Below are 16,647 nucleotides of genomic sequence, written 5' to 3'. Positions count from 1 at the left end.
GATCCGCCTCAGCCTCCCAAAGTGTTGAGATTACAGGCGTCAGGCGTGAGCCACTGCACCCAGCCTCCGCTTCTGCCTTTTCCAAATTGATGAAATAGACAGTAATAGAAACAACAAACTCTCTGACAACTCTAATCTCACCAGCCAAAGACAGCAACTGCGATTAGCATGTGGGGTGTGGCCTTCCGACCATCCTGTGTGTTGGGGGCAGACGAAGCCAGGCACAGGGAGGTGGCTCCATGGCCTCACCGTTCCATACCCGGGGTGGACCCAGTGTATCTGACTTTACTCAGCCTTGGACGTCTCGACCATAAGTGACCTTTTCAGCATCCTATGGAACCATTTAAAGGATGTCCCTGTGTGTAAATATTTGTGTGTCTGTGTGTTTACCCCAGTAAATCAGGGGATTTGAGATTTTCTAAGGCGGTTGACACACATTGCCAAAATATTTCCATCCTGAACACCTCTGCCTCGACTGTGGGCATTGTCCACACAGCCTGGCAACACACTTGGATCTCCACCCCCTCCTCACATCCTCCTCAGTCCTTACTGAGGACAGGGTAGAGCTGTGCACCCACATCTGTCTCAGAGAGGCCCGAAAGGGCCACAGCTGGTCATCACAAATGCGTGCCCCAGCTGTGTTCTCCAGGCATCTCAGCCTCACAGCCGCCCCCAAAACCGCCCCATGTGCTGCTTCCCGCTACTCGAGTGTCCTGTCGTGACACTAACAAAGCACCACAGACCACATGGTTTGAACAAGAGAAATGTGGCCATGTGTGATGACTCACACCTGTCATCCCTGTGCTTTGGGAGGTGAGATCAGCCTGGGCAACAAAGCAAGACTCCATCTCTACAGGACATTTAAAAATAAATTAGCCAGGTGTGGTGGCACGTGTCTGTAGTTCCAGCTACTCAGGAGGCTGAGTTGGGAGGATCACTTGAGCCCAGGAATTCGAGTCGGCAATGAGCTATGATCATACCCCTGCACTCCAGCCTGGGTGACAGAGCGACAGCTGTGGAAGGAAGGGAAGGGAAGGGAGGTGAGGGGAGAGGGGGGAAGGGGGGAGGGGAGGCGGGGAAGGAGAAAGAAAGTCTTCTCTCCTCTATGCATGTCTGTGTCCAAATTTCCCCCCACCCCTGCTTTTTTTTTTGAGACGAAGTCTTGCTCTGTTGCCAGGCTGGAGTACAGTGGTGCAATCTCGGCTCACTGCACCCTCCGCCTCCCAGGTTCAAGCGATTCCCCTGCCTCAGCCTCCAAAGTAGCTGGGACTACAGGCATCCACCACCACGCCTGGCTAATTTTTTATATTTTAGTGGAGACGGGGTTTCACCGTGTTGACCAGGCTGGTGTCGAATTCCTGACCTCGGGTGATTCCCCTGCCTCAGCCTCCCAAAGTGCTGGGATTACAGGCATGAGCCGCCGTGCCCAGCAGGCTGTCACCTCTTAGGAGTGCGAGCGTCTGGAGGCGGCTGGCTCTGAGACTGGAGCTCGGTGCTTCCCTGCGGGGCTGCCACCAAGGGTGTTATGGGGGTGTCTGAGTGAGCTGGTTGGTTCCCCAGTCTCCCTCGTCACCCACCCTGTTGTCCTGTCGCAGGGGTCTGCCTACGGACCGGTACATGTGGAGCGATGCCTCGGGGCTGCAGGAGTGCACCAAGGCTGGCACGAAACCCCCGTCCCTGCAGTGGGCCTGGGTGAGGCTCCGCTGCCCCCTAGGGAGTTGGGAATCCGCCCTCCCACCCCTCCTTGCCCCTCCTCGAGTGTTCTGACTGCCCTCTGGATTTGGGGGGTCCCATCCTCACTGACCCACTCCTCCCAGGTCTCCGACTGGTTCGTGGATTTCAGCGTCCCGGGGGGCACGGACCAGGAGGGGTGGCAGTACGCCAGCGACTTCCCTGCGTAAGCCTCTCCCTGCACAGGGCCTTCGGGCCAGGTCCTGAGCGTCAGGACCCTGCAGTGTGTGGCCTCCGTCCTCACTGCTCTTCCAAGTTGAACCCTGCACCCTAGGCCTGGCCAAGGAGCAGACCCCTGGTGCCAGCCCTGCTACTGGAGGGGGAGGGGCCAGCGGAGGGGCTGGGAGGGGCCCAGGAGAATGTTCCCTGCACACATGGCACCTCTGGCCTCTGTGCGTGGCACGGGTAGGAGCGCCATGGCTCCCCCATGCCACCTTCATCCCTGCTGTGCCAGGCACGGGCTCTGGGAGGGTCAGATGGTGGCATCCGGGGCACCAGACTGAGGGGCTTGAGGAGGGCGGTGGCCTTGACGGTCTCAGCTCTTGGGGGCTTTGAGCCAGGCCCTGAGTGATGGGGGGTTCAACACGAGATGTCAGTTGAAGGGGCAGCGTGAGCCCCTCAGAGAGATGCAGTCCCCGTCCCGAGGCCCTGGACCCTGGTGGCGCAGGTGCACGGTGTGGGCAGACCCTTCGTGGCACAGTCTCAGCCTGCTGGAAGATGCAGCCAGGACAGCCTGAGCTGGGGCCCAGAGCCAGGTGGCTTCTGAGCAGACCAGGACCATCCCATCGGCCACAGCCAGGCCTCCTGGACCACCCTCCCTCAGCCTCGGGCCTCATCCTGACCAAGAGCTCTTGCTCCCCAAAAGGGCTCTGATGAGGCCTGGGGAGGGGAGGGCTGAGTCCCCTTAGCCTGACCCCTGACAGGTGACTGCTATGCTCCAGCCCCAGAGAGGACCGGACCCCCTTCCCCAGGGAGCCTTCAGCCCCTGGGAGGCCCCAACCCCCGGGAGGCCCTCCCTGCAGGTCCCTAGGGCTGCACTCAGCCCTGACCCTGCCGGGGCAGCCAGGAAGCGTCTCCCAAGAGCCACACATGGTGACACCTCCTCCTCTGAACCCCGTCCATGGCTTTCACCCAGTCCCCATGCCCTGTAACGGGTAGAACAAGAATGTTTACATGCACGGTCCCTTTCCAGAAACTTCCACGAAGTGGCCCTGATTTCATCTTCTTCCTCCTTGCAGCTCATACCATGGGTCCAAAACGATGAAGGATTTTGTGAGGAGGAGGTGCTGGGCCAGGTGAGGCAGGGCTGCAGGGTGACCGTCACGGTCAGACTCCTGGAGGAGCCGGTCCTGAGGGAGCTCTGGTTCCCTGCACCCCAGGCCACATCTGGCCTCTGACCTCAGTCCCAAGGGAAGAAGCAGTGGGGAGTAGGGTGAAGAGGGAAGCCGAATCTAAGTAAATGTCAGCCAGGAAATGCCCGCAGGCTCCCAGTGCTCTCTGGTTTCAGAAGAGTTTGTTTTCATGAACAAATAAGAGAAATGTCACTGGCAGGCTCCACCTGTAAGCTGGACAGAGAATGCCGCCTGGCTGGGGGTGGGGGTGGGGGTGGGGAGGAGGCCACCTCTGGGCCCCTCTTTCCACCCACCCCGGGGTTGACTGCTTTCCTCCTCCTGGCTCCAGGGGGAGAGGCCCTGGAGCCTGGTGGTCACCTTGGGGTCCCCGGGCTGTGTCTGCTCTCCACTGTACAGAAAATGCAAGCTGGTGACCAGCGGGCCCTGGCTGGAGGTGCCCCCCATCACCCTCAGGGACGTGTCCATCATCCCGGAGAGCCCGGGTGCCAAGGAGAGCGGGCACAGCATTGCCCTCTGGGCCATCAGTGACAAGGGGGATGTGCTGTGCCGCCTGGGCGTGTCGGCGCTCAACCCCGCGGTGAGTGCCGGGGCCAGATCCGGCTGGGCTGGGACCCTGCTCAGGACAAGCCCCTAGGACCAGTGGACACTGTCTGTGGTCCAAGTGGGTCCCTGTGCCCTGGGGCAGTTGGCCCAGGAATGAGGCCAGTGGGGCAGGGGTGACGGAGGTGGGCCCAGGGAACACCGTGGTTCTTTGGCACCTGGTCCTTGGTGGTCAGCACCCCGGTGAGGTGCACACGCCCACAGGGGCGATGTCCCTGCTCGCAGGAGGATGAGATGTGCCCAGGATTTCAAGCACCGAGATCAGGCCGGGTGGGGCTGTGTGACTCCCGGCTGTCCCCCAGCCACCCGTGCTGCCCAACCGCTAGGCCCATTTCTGCTGGGCCTGGAGGTGGGGCCCTGCGGGTGGGGGCCCTGGTGATCTCAGCACCCCTCGTCGCCGTCCCCAGGGCTCCTCCTGGCTGCACGTTGGCACCGACCAGCCCTTCGCCTCCATCTCCATCGGGGCCTGCTACCAGGTGTGGGCCGTGGCCAGGGACGGCTCCGCCTTCTACCGGGGCTCCGTGTACCCCTCGCAGCCGGCCGGTGAGTGCCGCGCCCCAGGAGCCCCTGCAGTGCTCACCTTCCGTCCAAGCTGACGTTTGCTCAACATCCCCTCTGGGCCAGGGTCCCCCAGAAGCCGTGTCCCCCTCCCACTGGGACTGACTGGGAGGTGGTCACCCTGGCAATGGGGCAGCTGGAGCCAGGCCTGCCTGGCCCTTCCCAGGGTGGCCCCTGTGTCTTGGCCCTGCAGGGTCTACTCCACAGTGACCACTCTGGTGGCCGCCTGGGAGGACGGCCTGTGCTGGCTTGTTTTTCTCCAGATGTCCAGTGTCCAACATGGGGACGCTGGTACTCAGCTGCCCTCCACACAGGGATGGGTTGGGGGGCAGTCCCTGAGGCTGGGTGTCCACCATGAGCTGCCCTGGAAGCCTTTGTGTTGCGCTGGTGAGATGAGTCCATCAGAGCCCGCCACGGCTTCCAGAGCCCCAGGCATGGTGCTGGGTGGATGGCAGCGCACGGCTCAGCTCTGTGTGGCCCACAGCTGACACCAGGCTACACATCCGAGAGGCAGCTGGGGACCGAGGCCCTCAGCCCCACCTGGCCCACACGAGCAGGAGGTGGCCGCATGCCTGAGTCAGCCTCCCCTTCTCAGGTGACTGCTGGTACCACATCCCGTCCCCGCCGAGACAGAGGCTGAAGCAGGTGTCCGTGGGGCAGACGTCGGTGTACGCCCTGGATGAGAACGGCAAGTTGCTTTTTTAAAAAATGTTTAATGTTTTGGCTGGGCGTGGTGGCACACACCTGTAATCTCAGCACTTTGGGAGGCTGAGGCCAGCGGATCACCTGAGGTCAGGAGTTCGAGACCAGCCTGGCCAACATGGTCTGCATGACACCGTGAGACTGTGTCTCAGAAAAAAAAAAAAAAACTTTAATTTTTGTGAGTACAGAGTGGGTGTGTATATTATGGGGTACATGAGATGTTTTGATACATAATATGGCATGCCATACATAATAATCACAGCAGGGGAAAGGGAGTATCCATCCCCTCAAGCCTTTATGTTACAAACAATCCAATTTTACTCTTTTAGTTATTATTATTATTATTTTTTGAGACGGAGTTTCGCTCTTGTCTCTCAGGCTAGAGTGCAGTGGTGCGATCTCCGCTCACTGCAACCTCCACCTACTGGGTTCAAGCAATTCTCCTGCCTCAGCCTCCCAAGTAGCTAGGGTTACAGACACAGGCCACCACACCTGGCTAATTTTTATATTTTTAGTAGAGGTGGGGTTTCACCATGTTAGCCAGGCTGGACTTGAACTCCTGACCTCAGGTGACCCACCCACCTCAGTCTCCCAAAGTGCTGGGATTACAGGCGTGAGCTACCACACCTGGCCTTCTTTCAGTTATTTTAAAATGTACCATTGGCCGGGCCCGGTGGCTCAAGCCTGTATTCCCAGCACTTTGGGAGGCCGAGACGGACGGATCACGAGGTCAGGAGATCGAGACCATCCTGGCTAATACGGTGAAACCCTGTCTCTACTTAAAAATACAAAAAACGGCCGGGCGCGGTGGCTCAGCCTGTAATCCCAGCACTTTGGGAGGCCGAGACGGGCGGATCACGAGGTCAGGAGATCGAGACCATCCTGGCTAACATGATGAAACCCCGTCTCTACTAAAAAATACAAAAAACTAGCCGGGCGACGTGGCGGGCGCCTGTAGTCCCAGCTGCGTGGGAGGCTGAGGCAGGAGAATGGCGTAAACCCAGGAGGCGGAGCTTGCAGTGAGCTGAGATCCGGCCACTGCACTCCAGCCTGGGCGGCAGAGCGAGACTCCGTCTCAAAAAAAAAAAAAAAAAAAAATACAAAAAACTAGCCAGGCGACAAGGCGGGCGCCTGTAGTCCCAGCTACTCGGGAGGCTGAGGCAGGAGAATGGCGTAAACCCGGGAGGCGGAGCTTGCAGTGAGCTGAGATCCGGCCACTGCACTCCAGCCTGGGTGGCAGAGCAAGACTCCGTCTCAAAAAAAAATAATAATAATAATAAAATAAAATAAAATAAAATAAAATGTACCATTAGCCAGGCACAGTGGCTCATGCCTGTAATCCCAGCACTTTGGGAGACCGAGTTGGGCAGATCACTTGAGGTCAGGAGTTTGAGACCACCCTGGCCAACTTAGTGAAACCCATCTCTACTAAAACCACAAAAATTAGCCAAGTGTGGTGGCGCGTAAGTGCCAGCCTCCCAAAGTGCCTGTAGTCCCAGCTACTCAGGAGGCTGAGGCAGGAGAATCACTTGAACCTGGGAGGAGGAGATTGCAGTGAGCCAAGACATGCCACTGCACTCCAGCCTGTGTGACAGAGCAAGACTCTGTCTCAAAAAATAAAATAAAATAAAAGTAAAAAAATAAAAAATAAAATGCACCATTAAAAAAATCTTTTTTTTTTTAAGATGGAGTTTCACTCTTGTTGCCCAAGCTAGAGTGCAGTGGCATGATCTCGGCTCACTGCAACCTCCACCTCCCAGGTTCAAGCGATTCTTCTGCCTCAGACTCCCGAGTAGCTGGGATTACAGGTGCCTGCCACCATGCCCAGCTAACTGTTTTGTATTTTTAGTAGAGACGGGGTATTGCCATGTTGGGCAGGCTAGTCTCTAACTCCTGACCTCAGGTGATCCGCCCGCCTCTGCCTCCCTAAGTGCTGGGATTACAGGCGTGAGCCACTGCGCCTGGCTCTGTTGTTTTTTGACTTTATAATAATGGCCAGTCTTGCAGAAATCGAATGATATTAATATCTCAGTGTGGTTTGGATTTGCATTTCTCGGATAATTAGTGGTGTTGAGCATTTTTTCATACGTTTGTTGGTCATTTGCATACCTTTTTTTTTTTTCTTTGAGACGGAGTTCTGCTCTTGTTGCCAGGCTGGAAAGCAGTGGATGCAATCTCGGCTCACTGCAACCTCTGCCTCCTGGGTTCAAGCGATTCTCCTGCCTCAGCCTCCCAAGTAGCTGGGATTACAGCCATGTGTCACCACACCCGGCTAATTGTGTGTTTTAGTAGAGACGGGGTTTCTCTGTGTTGGTCAGGCTGGTCTCGAACTCTCGACCTCAGGTGATCCGCCCGCCTCAGCCTCCCAAAGTGCTGGGATTACAGACGTGAGCCGCCGCGCCCGGCCTCATGTCTTCTTTTGAGAAATGTCTATTCATGTCATTTGACCACTTTTGGATGGGATTATTGGTTTTGTGTGTGTGTGTGCTGATTTGTTTGACTCCTTCTAGATTCTGGTTATTAGTCCTTTGTCAGTTGCATAGTTTGCAAATATTTTCTCCCATCCTTTGGGTTGTCTCTTTACTCTGATGATTACTCCTTTTGCTCGGTAGAAGCTTTTTAGTTTAATTAGGACTCCTTTATGTATGTTTGTTTTTGTTGCATTTGCTTTTGGGATCTTAGTCAGAAATTCTTTGCCGAGGCAAAGCCCTTGAATAGCTTTTCCTAGGTTTTCTTGTCGAATTTTTATGGTTTTAGGTCTAGATGTAAGTCCTTGATTCATCTTGAGTTGATTTTTTAATATGGTGAGAGAGACAGATCCAGTGTCATTATTCTACACGTGACTATCCAGTTTTCCCAGCACCACTGATTGAATAAACTGTCCTTTCCCCAGTTTCTGCTTTTGTTTGCTTTCTCAAAGATCAGTGGGCTGTAGGTATCTGGCTTTATTTCTTGGTTCTCTCTTCTGTCCCATTGGTCTATGTGTCTATTTTTTTTTTCATAAAACAGAACAAGATTATATTTCAATATACAACTTCTGTGTAACCAAAAAATAAAACACCACAGTAAAATGAATGAGAAAAAACATATTTGCAATTCTAGACAAAATGTTATCCTCTTTAATCATAAATGAAGTCTTCAGAAATCAGTACAAAGAGACTAACATTATAAGGGAAGTGAAAATAAAAGGAACAGAGGAAAATGGAATAGCACAAATGAGTTATAAGGCTACATGAAGATGATCCAGTTAACGTTAATAACTGAGAAAGCAATTTCATTATAAATTACATTATCGGTCCTTACAAATATTGATTATCTGATGTTTGTACAGCCTTGGGAAGTGAAGAATTCTCAAATACTGGGGAAACTTACTCTAGTCATGGGGAGTTTACTCAAAAATGTAGATTTTTGCATAAACTTGGCACAAACAGTTCCAAACCCTAGGAATCACTCCAACAAAATAATCAGATACACACCCACGCACATACACATACATATTTACTACATAGAAAATGTGTAAGTAATATCATCCCCCAAAAACTACTTAGGTATCAACTGGTTTATAATACATTGGCTGGGGGTGGGCTATGTGTCTATTTTTATAGCAGTGCCATGCTGTTTTTGTTACCGTAGGCTTGTAGTATAATTTGAAGTCCAGTATTGTGATGCCTCCAGATTTGTTCTCTTTGGTTAGAATTGTTTTGGGCATTCAGGCTCTTTGTGGGTTCCATATGAATTTTAGGATTTTTTTTCTAATTCTGTAAAAAATGATGACAGCATTTTAATAGAAATTGCATTGACTGCAGATGGTTTTGGGCAATATGGTCATTTTCATGATACTGATTCTTCCACTGATTCATCCCATACTCATCAATCCATGAGCATGGGATGCATTTCCATTTGTTTCTATCATCTCTGATTTCTCTCAGCAGTGTTTTGTAGTTCTCCTGGTGGAGATCTTTCACCTCCTTGGTTATATACATTCCCAGGTATTTTGTGTTATTTTTTGCAGCTGTTGTAAAAGGGGTTCATTTGATTCTCAGCCTGGTTGCTGCCGGCATGTAGCAGTGCTACTCATTTGTGTGCATTGATTTTGTAACCTGAGACTTTCCCGAACTCATGTGTCAAACTTAGGAGTCTTTTGGAAAAGTCTTTAGGGTTTTCTAGGTATTTGATCCTATCATGGGCAAACAGAAACACCGTGACTTCCTCTTTTTCGATTTGGATGCCCTTTCTTTCTTTCTCTTGCCTGATTGCTCTGGCTAGGACTTCCCTTGTCCACAGTTTCTGCCTCAGCAGAAAGAGGATCAGGACCCCAGCCGTGCCCAGCACAATAGGGTGATTATGAGGCTTGGGAGACGCCCTGAGTGTGCAGAAGGCAGAGCTGGCTGCAGCCCAGGCTCCTGAGTGTGGAGCAGTGGACGAGGCTGTGGCCCTGACTCAGGGGCCAGGACCCTCCTGCCTCCCCGGCAGCTTCCCAAACCCCGAAGTGGTTAGAGCGGGGCCTGGCCACCGGCTGCTGGGCCACACGGGCAGGAGGGGCCGGGAAGGTCTTCCCCTTTATCTTCACGGCTTCTTTCCCCAGGAAACCTGTGGTATCGCCAGGGGATCACGCCCAGCTACCCGCAGGGCTCCAGCTGGGAGCACGTGTCCAACAACGTGTGCCGAGTGTCCGTGGGGCCTCTGGACCAGGTGGGGGTGCTCAGGGGGTATCGGGCGCTTGGGGTGCTCTGGTTCCCTCTCTGGTCTCCCCCATCCCGTGCCCAGCCGTCCCACGGCAGCTGGGGCTGAGAGCTGCATGGGGTGTGTGCTCCAGGTCTGGGTGATCGCCAACAAAGTGCAGGGCAGCCACAGCCTGAGCCGGGGGACGGTGTGTCATCGCACAGGCGTGCAGCCCCACGAGCCCAAGGGCCATGGCTGGGACTACGGCATCGGGGTGAGTGGGAGCCATGGTCTGGGGCTGTGTGGTCACCTTGTGTCCTGTGGGACAGTCCCCTGGGACCCGGGGTCTGGGTTGGAGGGAGACCCCCAGGCAGAGCCCCTCCAGGATCCTCGAGTCCCCGAGTCCCCTGGTGACGCAGCTCTCTCCTTCCAGGGAGGCTGGGACCATATCTCTGTCCGGGCCAATGCCACCAGGGCCCCCCGGAGCTTGTCCCAGGAGCAGGAGCCAAGTGCCCTGCCAGAGGCCCGTGGTCCCGTCTGCTGCTGAGGCGCCCCCACGCACCTAGACGCAGGGACGGTGCCCGGTTTGGGGGATCAAGGCTGAGCCACTCTTGTGCTGAAGTGTGTACCGTGAGAGCGATGTCGCCCTGGTGTACTCTGGAGGGAACCTGGCCCCAAGGCTGCGGCCACTTCACAGGCACTGGTTGAGACAGCCCCGAAATGTGAAGCTCCACGGACACTCCTGCACATGTCCCCGTCTGCGAGGAGCCCTGGGGGTGTGGGGCATGGGGTGGGAGCTGTACCTCCCGGAGGCCCCTCCCACCCTTCCCTTCCCCTCTCCCTCCTGCCTTTCCAGGACTAGAACCCAGAACCTGGAGCCCTCCAGGAACACCGGCCCTGGGGCAGCAGAGCCCAGGATGGAGCCCTCCTGAGCCGGCATCTCAGACAGCACCTGGGCCCCGCCACCCCTGACCAAGAGAGACGCTGTGGGGCTCAGGGCCTCTTTACCACTTGCAGTGACCATTTCTCAGAGCAGGACTTGCAAAGAGGCTTTCATTTCAAAAGTGAAGGAAGGAGGCCGGGTGCCATGGCTCAAGCCTGTAATCCTAGCACTTTGGGAGGCTGAGGTGGGCAGATCACCTGAGGTCAAGAGTTTTGAGACCAGACTGGCCAACATGGTGAAACTCCATCTCTACTAAAAATACAAAAAAAAAAAAAATTAGCTGGGCATGGTGGCGGGCGCCTGTAATCCCAGCACTTGGGAGGCTGAGGCAGGAGAATCGTTTGAACCCAGGAGGCGGAGGCTGCAGGGAGCTGAGATCGTGCCAATGCCCTCCAGCCTTGGTGACAGAGTGAGACTCCATCTCAAAAAAAAAAAAAGTGAAGGAAGGAGACAGCAGATTGGAAATAACACTGGAGTGGATGGGATTGGATAGGATGGATGTTCTCTTCCCTGAGGGGGCCGGGGTACCAGACAGGAGGCTGGGAGAGGACGAGAGGCTGCCCCGTGGCTGGAGGCAGTGTCTGTATGCGCAGTCACCGTCACCAACCCCCTTTCGGCCCCTTCCCCAGACGTGCTGGCGGACAGGGGCTTCTTGGATCAGATCATGTTGTAGGGGGTGCAGACTGTAGGCTTCTGCGGGGAGCAGGACTGTGTCCGTCAGCGGTGGCCATGGGGTGTGCACACAGACCCTCAGCCCATCCTGCACATGGAGCAGGGCGCACAGTCACCCTCCATCCTGTGACGAGAGCTCGGCCCGGCCAGGCGAGGCAGAAAGCGTCGGCCAAGTGGCCCCGACCCATCCAGCAGTCTCTCAGCTGCTTTTTATCCCTTTGGGGGTTTGCTTCCTCCACCTGGACACTTTGCCCGGGAGGTCATCAGAGCCCAACCCCAGGCTCTGCTCGGTTGGAGAGGGGATGACTTTACCACCACCTGACCTTCCTAGGGTCCTGGGCTCACTGTCAGCAGGGGGTCCGTTGTATTTGTACAATATGGGGTTTGTCACCCAAAAGCTGATGCTGAGAAAGCTCTCCCTGGGGCCCCGCCCGCCGGCTTCTGAGAGACCTAGTGTTCCGGTGTTTCTGGAAGTGGGTCGCAGTGCCGCCGGCTGGGAAGCTCTCAGATCAATCACGGGAAGGTCCTGACGGTGGCGGCCACCTGGAACCACCCTGTCCTGTCTGTTTACATTTCTCTATCAGGTTTTCTCTGGGCATTACGGTTTATTCCCCTACAACACTGACCTGTGCATTCTGCTGTGGCCTGCTGTGTCTGCACGCGGCTCTCAGCGAGGTACGGGGAGGGCGTCACCCTGCAGAACGGCAGAGCGACGCGTCCTCTCGCTGCTGAGCACCAACTGTTTACCTGCCCAGCATCACTTCCTCAGATGCTTTACTCAATAAATATTTCCCCTGGAGTGTCCATGCCCTGGTGTTTTTATTGATAACACTGATTGATTAAAACGTGTGGTTCCCCGCGTGCCTGAAGCAGACATTGCCGTGGAATCTTTTATTTTTGTTTTATGACACAGCGTCCATTTCATGAATACTTTGAAAGGGCCATTAGAAAAAATAAGAGCCAGTTTGGGTCATTTGAGAATCATTTTCAGCACGATTACAGCGGGGGCGCAGGCCGTGCGGCCCGGCTGGGTTTTCCCAGATGCAACAATCGCGGGTTCTGGCTTCTCCGTGGGTGGGGATGGGGATTGCGCCTCCGGAGCTCTCAGGACGCCTGTCTGCCGAAGGGTGGGTGCGTCCACAGCCCCGGGGGACGGCGCGTGGGGTAGCCCGGGGATGGCACGTGGGTCTCTGACCCGCTTATGCGGGGACTTGAGGGAACTCAGCCCGATGGCCGAGGCAGGGGCTCCCCACAGGATAAAAGGGTCCAGCCTGGCCTTGGGGTCCAAGAGGAGGGCCAAGGGAGTGGGCCTGTCCCCTGTCCCCTCTCCTCCTCGAAACACTGGACACCCCAAAGCAAGACTATGGCTACTGAGTATCCTGTGTGATGTGGCCACAGGGCGTCCCGTCTGGCCTCAGGGGAAGAAGGACTGGCTGCTCGGCCCAGGTCACCCTCTAGGAAGCAGAGGAGGTGCGGGTGCCAGTTCAGGGCAGAAAGAGCCACTGAGGCCATTGTCCTGAAGGCGGTGACCGCCAGGCCCTCCTGCTGCCCCCCGGGAAGCCCTGGGCTGTGCTGGACACCGGGTCCAGTCTTCGTCTCCTGGACCAAGGCTCTTCTGGGCTTTCGGGCTCAGCTCGTTGGTCCATTCAGCAAGTTCAGGGGCGGACTGAGCCCTGCTCTGGCCATGGCTCAGCCGGAAACAAGAGCTGCCAGGTTTGTAGCACCTGAGTACCCCCGCTGGTGAGGTCTTTGTCATCTTGAGTCCCCGCTGGGCAGGTGTCCCACAGAAGGGGAGCCCCGAGCTCTCGCTGTCCCAAGCTCCCACCTGCATCCAATCTCAGCCCACAGTGGTGGATCACCCTGACCTTCCAGACTGCCCCCTCCCAAGGGGCAGACCCAGCATCCTGGAGTCCCCACCCCGAGCTGTGCTGAAGGACAGCTGGGGCGGTGGGGTCAGGACCAGACCAGGCCTCTGATAGAGTCTCATCGAAATGAGGCCTATGTGCCCAGGCCACCTTAAAGGGGCCCTGACCAGGAAAATCAGGCCTGAAGCTGCCAATGCCAGATACTCAGGGTATCAGGTGTGTCCTTATGTGGCTAGGTGTGACCCCAAGCCTGCTGGTGCATGCAGCCTTTGGTGCCACGACCCCCATCTTGGGGAGGGCAAGGCCACCTGGTGGGGATGGGCCAAACAGAGCCCTTGGTCTCAGCTGTGGCAGCCACATCGCTGGCCCAGCTTGGCCCTGAGGGCCTTCAGGACATCTCTGGGCAGAGGCATGAGGGAGGGGAGAGCCAAGTGGCCAAGTCCGGCAGAGCCAGTGGGGCAGGAACGCCCAGCAGAAGGAAGCTGGGCTTGGGGCAGCAGAGACGTGCCAAGCCGCCAGGCCCAGCCATGAGGATGAAGTACCTGGCGGGGGAAGGGATGTACCTGCCACCCCCAGGCTCCACCAGGCAGAGAGACCCAACGGGCTGCCAACTCAGACCAGGACCCAAGCACATCGTAATGTCCTACAGACACAGCATGGTGCCAATTATATGATAACCCCACATCAGTGAGAATAAGTAACAGCAGTGGCGGGGGCTGGGGTGGGGCACACTTGGTCCCTGCACGGGCCAGGGCTGAACAGGAGGCCTCAGAGTCGCTCTTGGGGAGCGAGAAAGGGCCTTGGGGCTTCTCTGCCGTGCCCAGAAGGGCTGCACCAGGAACACCCAGCCCTGCCTCCTGCTCCAGCTTCACAGCGCTCCTCACACCCTGCCCCAGACCCTCTACAACCAGGCACAGCCTGGGGTCACCACATCCAGGAGCCCCCACTCGGGAGGAGGGAGGAAGAGACTCCAGCCCCTCCCCACTATTCAACCTTTGAGGATGGATTTGAGGTCATCTGATTAGATTTTCTGGCAGCTCCAACCATCTCAGATTGGCCCCACTCCCTGAGCAGCCTTGGGCTCTGCCAGGCTTGTCCTAGGCCTCAGTTTACCCCAAATGCGGATGCTGAGCCCAGGCCTCATGTAGCCCTACAATGAAGGTTGGAGGCGGGGGTCCCATGCTGGGGCCTTGGCCTCGGAAAACCTGCAAGTAACCCTTTTCCTGGGATCTCCCCTTGCCTTGGAGGAAGTCAGGGTGAAGAATCGTTGGTGCCAAGGCTAAGGAGGTTTTTCAACTTTTCCTCCTTTTCAAGGAGACTGCCTGGTTCAATGAAAAATCTGGATCTGCCTGGGCCCTACCCAGAGGTTTGAGCCTCACGACGCTCTCCAGGGCCTCGGCCTCAACTAGGCCACTCGCTGGTCCCCAGCGGGGCAGGAAAAATTGCTCCAGGGAAATGGCTGAATGTTCGGGGGGAAAATGGAACAGCTGAGGCCGTGTCCTTGTGGGGTGTCCCCGCCCATTTGGGGCTCGGGGCTTGGAGGGACTGGGGCTGGGAGGAGCAGGCCGGGCAGCCGCGGCCACTGCCACCCCCACCCAGGGCTGGACGTTAGGTGCCCTCTCGGAAGCTGTGGATCTGCGTGGAGTACCTCTGCAAGTGGCCCTGGGGCTGGGCCTCGGTGGCCCCCAACGTGCCCCCGGCCGCCTGCTGCTGCTGCTGCTGCTGCTGCTGCTGCTGGTAGTGCTGGTAGAGCTTGGGGCCCGGCCCCTCCAGGCCCGGGAGGCGACTGCTGGACATGGTCAGGATGGTGGCCGTCAGTGATTTGATGTAGTTCTTGGCCAGTGTGAGTGTCTCGATCTTGGAGAGCTTCTTATCGGCGCGCACGTGCGGGATGACTTCACGGAGGGCCTGGAAGGCGTTATTGAGCTTATGCATCCGCTGCCTCTCCCTCTCGTTGCTCTCCAGCCGCCGCTGGATGCTGCTGTCACGACGGCTACCGGGTCCTGAGGGGCCTGCCCGCCTTCGCCCGCCCTCGCCCCTCGCCCCTGCTGCGGCCCGGGCTGGCCGGCTCCGTAGACCCTTAGATGGCTCTGGCCCCGGGTTCGGCAGGGACCCCTCTGGCGTCCCCTCCCCAGGGGTGGCCTCTGTGTGCTGCACCGGAGCCCGGCGCCGCGGGGGCCGGTTCTTGGTCTTCATGGCCCTGGACTGGCTGTCCCAGGTGGTGGCAGCGGGGAGGTGAGGCCCTTGGAGCTGAAATCCAGAACACAGGACACTCTGTGGTCGCCCCCACATGGCCAGGGGACCCGCTGGGGGGCCGTCCCCGGCAGCTTCCTACTTGCTGACAACAATGGTACCAGGGGCAGGGGGTGGCGCTCCGCGACTGGAGGTCCTTCTGTTCACACGCTTAGCCCTGGGCTGACCCCACCTCACGCCCCTGCTTTACCTCATACAGACCTCTGCAACCTGTCCCTGTCCCTGCGTCCACCTTCCCCCTGGGTGACTCATCCTGACCCCTAGATCTTCCTCTGGCCTCATGCCCCTCACTGCCCCCCAGTGTCTCCTGAGCTTGGTGACCTTTGACACTTTGCCTAGACCACCCTGAGATGCATCCCCCACCCTAGCTTAGGGGTTGCCTCTGCCGGAGGCTGCACTGACTCCTTCGCCCCGTGGGCGGGCAGTGACTCCAGTCACCAGGCTCTCGCTGTCCTGCCCCGCTGGACGTGACACGTGCAGGGACAGCACTGGGGCCAGAACCGCTGCGGATATGGGGCAGCCGTGGAGGTCAGAGATCGGCAATGGCCAGGGCCTGGCGGCAGCCCCCAATCCCACCACGTGGATGGCCCCCGTGGGGGCTCCAGACAGACCAGAAGTCCCCCACCCGGGTTTCCCCGAACCCCCACAACCCCGCCGCCAGGTCCTGCCCCTGGGTTCCCTCCCCGCGGCCCCACCCGAGTTCCCAGCTCCCGGGTTACCTGGGGATCCGCTGCCGCACGCGCCGAGGCTGCCCACGGGGGACAAGGACACGTCGCTTTAGCCGCCCCGGGCGGGGCCGCGGACGCATGCAAATGAGCCCTCGGGGAGGGGGCGGGGCCGGGGCGGGGCCGAGGTCCGGGTGTCCCGGGCGGGCGCGGGCAGCGGTGGCGGCACCTGCGGGCGGGCGGCCGGCGCCTGGGGCTCCCGGACCAGGTGGCCGCGCAGCCCCGCCCCCAGCTTCCGCCCCGCCCCCAAGACAGAAAACCTCCCCCGCCGGCCTCTCCCCATCCTCTCCCTACAGCCCCTGCACCCTCGTTCCCCCAGACAGCCTCCCCCACCGCCTCTCCCCCTCCTCCTCCTATAGCCTCCCCTACCCGCCCCGAGATAACTTCCCCCATCCGTCTCTACCCATCCTCCCCCTACAGCCCTCGCAAGACAGCCTGCGTCCCCACCTCCCCTACTCCCGTCCCCCGACAGCGTCCCCACAACCTGCTTGTCCCCATCCTCCCCCTCAATTTCTACCCGCACCTTCCCCACTAGCCTACCCCACATCCGTGCCGGAGACACCTGCTTTCCCCGACCCTGCCCC

At 57.7% G+C, this 16,647-nt stretch overlaps 2 protein-coding genes across 8 annotated transcripts in view; one reads left to right on the top strand and one right to left on the bottom strand.

Moving 5' to 3' along the window:
- Positions 1-12,094, top strand: part of TECPR1 (tectonin beta-propeller repeat containing 1) — a 41,854-nt gene extending 29,760 nt beyond the window's left edge. For all 7 annotated transcript variants that reach the window (XM_033195019.1, XM_033195018.1, XM_033195017.1 and 4 more), the window contains 9 exons: positions 1,596-1,692; positions 1,818-1,897; positions 2,970-3,026; positions 3,480-3,660; positions 4,091-4,226; positions 4,837-4,929; positions 9,529-9,635; positions 9,760-9,879; positions 10,039-12,094. In XM_033195019.1, coding sequence (XP_033050910.1) covers positions 1,596-1,692; positions 1,818-1,897; positions 2,970-3,026; positions 3,480-3,660; positions 4,091-4,226; positions 4,837-4,929; positions 9,529-9,635; positions 9,760-9,879; positions 10,039-10,152 — 985 coding nt within the window. In that variant the 3' untranslated portion in view covers positions 10,153-12,094. The remainder of the gene's footprint in view (positions 1-1,595; positions 1,693-1,817; positions 1,898-2,969; positions 3,027-3,479; positions 3,661-4,090; positions 4,227-4,836; positions 4,930-9,528; positions 9,636-9,759; positions 9,880-10,038) is intronic.
- Positions 12,095-12,096: 2 nt separating this feature from the next.
- BHLHA15 (basic helix-loop-helix family member a15) lies at positions 12,097-16,277 on the bottom strand. The gene is made up of 2 exons (XM_033195028.1): positions 16,058-16,277; positions 12,097-15,335 (listed from the first exon to the last, which is right to left on the bottom strand). Exon 2 carries the CDS (start codon positions 15,279-15,281, stop codon positions 14,694-14,696), a length of 588 nt encoding a protein of 195 aa, XP_033050919.1. The 5' UTR covers positions 15,282-15,335; positions 16,058-16,277; the 3' UTR covers positions 12,097-14,693.
- Positions 16,278-16,647: the final 370 nt, after the last annotated feature.

The sequence above is a fragment of the Trachypithecus francoisi genome, unplaced genomic scaffold, assembly GCF_009764315.1.
Source record: "Trachypithecus francoisi isolate TF-2019V2 unplaced genomic scaffold, Tfra_2.0 Lachesis_group4, whole genome shotgun sequence".
Classification (NCBI taxonomy): domain Eukaryota; kingdom Metazoa; phylum Chordata; class Mammalia; order Primates; family Cercopithecidae; genus Trachypithecus; species Trachypithecus francoisi.
Note: the sequence above shows the minus strand (reverse complement) of the source record. Positions and strands in the feature narration are given on the sequence as shown.

Excerpts from the sequence above, each read along its gene's own strand:
- BHLHA15 (XM_033195028.1), bottom strand. The coding sequence starts at position 15,281 with ATGAAGACCAAGAACCGGCCCCCGCGGCGCCGGGCTCCGGTGCAGCAC.